The sequence below is a fragment of the Cynoglossus semilaevis genome, unplaced genomic scaffold (genome assembly GCF_000523025.1).
Source record: "Cynoglossus semilaevis isolate Cse_v1.0 unplaced genomic scaffold, Cse_v1.0 C19282059, whole genome shotgun sequence".
Classification (NCBI taxonomy): domain Eukaryota; kingdom Metazoa; phylum Chordata; class Actinopteri; order Pleuronectiformes; family Cynoglossidae; genus Cynoglossus; species Cynoglossus semilaevis.
Window position 1 is genome coordinate 1,967 of NW_007585325.1, and position 2,465 is coordinate 4,431.

The 2,465-nt window shown below is 37.2% G+C and overlaps 1 protein-coding gene across 1 annotated transcript; it reads left to right on the top strand.

Annotated features, from left to right (window-relative positions):
• The first annotated feature begins 710 nt into the window (after positions 1-710).
• Positions 711-2,452, top strand: arl6ip6 (ADP-ribosylation factor-like 6 interacting protein 6). The gene is made up of 4 exons (XM_008337777.3): positions 711-1,036; positions 1,663-1,716; positions 1,860-1,992; positions 2,087-2,452. The coding sequence occupies exons 1-4, from the start codon at positions 856-858 to the stop codon at positions 2,178-2,180; spliced, it is 462 nt and encodes a 153-aa protein (XP_008335999.1). The 5' UTR covers positions 711-855; the 3' UTR covers positions 2,181-2,452.
• The last annotated feature ends 13 nt before the right edge of the window (positions 2,453-2,465 follow it).

Genomic DNA, 2,465 nt, shown 5'->3' on the forward strand with positions numbered 1-2,465 from the left:
TTTATCGTTTCACTGCTGTGCAGATGATTTACAAATCTATGTATGGGTGAAACAACGTTTTAATTGTATCACAGACACTAGGCAATAAAGTTAAATATAGTTACAACAATAACAATTTTCTTTACTGTAATTAAGATAAAACAGAATAGATTGTTTTGGGCGTTCGGAAATCCACAGCTTTAGAACAACAGTTAAGAATCTGGGGATGATTTCTGACAGTAATCTTAAATTTGAAACACACCATTAAGCCATTGAGTTACCTGATAGTCCCAAGCAGACAAAACAGATTATTGTCACAGCACATCTATCAGAAGTGCCAATAATAAAGTGAAAACACTTTGCTTTTTCATTCAAATGATTACTGATCCAAGGGTTTTTAAATCTTAACCTAAAACTAATTTACCTCGAACTGCTATGTATACATTTTATATTTTTCCACTGGTTTTGTTTTAGTATATTTGTTATGTTTGCTACTGTTTAATAACTGTTTAATAAGTAACTTACAGGAAATGACTTTGGTCACGTTTAGGTTGTTGTAAAAGCCTATATAAAATATTAACTGATTGATTCATTAGTTTACCCTCTTGCTTACAGTTCAATTCTTTATACAATTCATACCCTTTTGTTTATATCTAGGGTACTACTCTAAATACCCACCCACGTTTTGAGTTTGACGGTTAAAAAACTACTGTACATCTACGGGTCGACCCGAGGGACAGTATTACTTTAACGGAAGTCCCAAAACAAACCAGAAAGTTCCCGATTAAACTTGCGTTGCAGCCCTTCATTTTGTGGAGAAGCGTTGTCTCAGCCAGTCGAATCGGTAGAGAAAAGCTTATATTTTTGTCGGATAACATGAGGCATTCACGAACCGCAATTGTGGGCGAATCTTCAGCCGAGACTCATGTCGGTGAAGGTGCGGTTGACCGAAAAGGAACTATCCGGTGGCGGGTGGTCGCTGTGTCCGTCCTGAGCGCAACCTTGTTTACAGCTGCTGTCGGCTGTATCTCTGCTTTCATATATCCCATAATAAAAGGTAAACATTATATGTAAATATGTGTTTGACCCATGAAAACATTATGTAAGGTTCATGAGAACTTGTTAAAAATGTTTAACAAGTTCTGTAGGGGGTGCAAGTGCGTTGTTCCAATACTGGTAAAATGTTTTATTTTCTGTACCGTAGAAATTTGTTCAAAACATGTTCAAAAACAACGAACAATTTAATCCTTTGAACACGTGATTTATCGATCAATTACAAACAGTTTGTCAAGGTGAAGACAAACATAGCGCAGAGCTTTGCTGTTCTTAGGAGCCGTACACTCCTAACACTGGGCACTGTTGTTTAAGGTCACCTAGTGTAGTCAGAAAAGACCTAAAGAAAAAACTAAAATGTTTGATCCAATGTAGGCTGCAATGTCCTAGTTGCCCTTGATTTTTGTAAATGCAGCCAAGTCAGTAAAATGTTAAAACATTGAGGCGAGATCATTGAGTGACAGGTACAGTACTTCATTTTCCTTTGGACCTCTATTCATATGGATATACAGTATGTCTAGGAGCCAGCAACACACTAACAATTCATTTTATTGTTTGAACTTGGGCATAAACATCAAATTATCTCAGTGTGACCCAGCTGTTGATACTGACTGATGGGCACTGTTTCAGAGCTGCGGGCAGGGACAGTCAGAGGATTGGATGGGACTGAAGTAAGGATCCTGGGTGAGTGTGGATAGAGTAAGCCTGGTGATGGTAATGTATGACTCCTCAGAATAACCAGTTATTACAGTTTGGTCATTTTATTTATTGTATTCTGAATTGCATTATCTTCTTTTCTGCTAATATTCTATTATTTGGTTGGGAAGGTTTCTGGAGCATCCTGGTGCTGTCAGTATTAGCTGGTTCTATCTGCGCCGTCTTCTCATGGATTATCACCTACCTGGACTCTTATCAACTGGGTAAGGTGCCTCCAACACTGCTGGCACTGTTTCACTTCAGGTAATAAACTGATCTATGGTATAAAGTTTACAAATGTCAAACAGGCGTTGATGCTAACATCCTGTATTTGATGCTAACATTTGTTTTCTTTTAGTGATGCAATTGACAAAAATGTGCACATCGGCTATGCTGTCGCTATCGGCAATGGTTTCATGGCGATGCTGACTGTCATCTGGAGCCTCACATGACAGTGACAGCAAGAAGAGTATATGAAAGAATTCTGCCTTTCTTTATGAAAAATGTATGTTCTTGTGAGTTAACTTTCTTTTTTTTCTTTTTTTAAATACCCTATGCTTGTACAGTAACCTGTGTACATTTTATGATTAATCTACAGCTACCCTGTGATTATTCAGATCAAAACTGTAATTGATTGACAACCATAGTTTGAAAACCTCAACATTTGGTATTTGTTTTGGCTTGAAGAGTTTTATAGACAGCATAAGTGTAAATGGGGAAAAAAAACAAACAAAAAA

What these genes read in the sequence shown, in the direction of transcription:
- arl6ip6 (XM_008337777.3), top strand. Translation starts at nt 856, where the DNA reads ATGAGGCATTCACGAACCGCAATTGTGGGCGAATCTTCAGCCGAGACT. An exon ending in CATATATCCCATAATAAAAG is followed by an intron (nt 1,037 to 1,662) that starts GTAAACATTATA and finishes GCACTGTTTCAG; the next exon opens with AGCTGCGGGCAGGGACAGTC. An exon ending in GACTGAAGTAAGGATCCTGG is followed by an intron (nt 1,717 to 1,859) that starts GTGAGTGTGGAT and finishes TTGGTTGGGAAG; the next exon opens with GTTTCTGGAGCATCCTGGTG.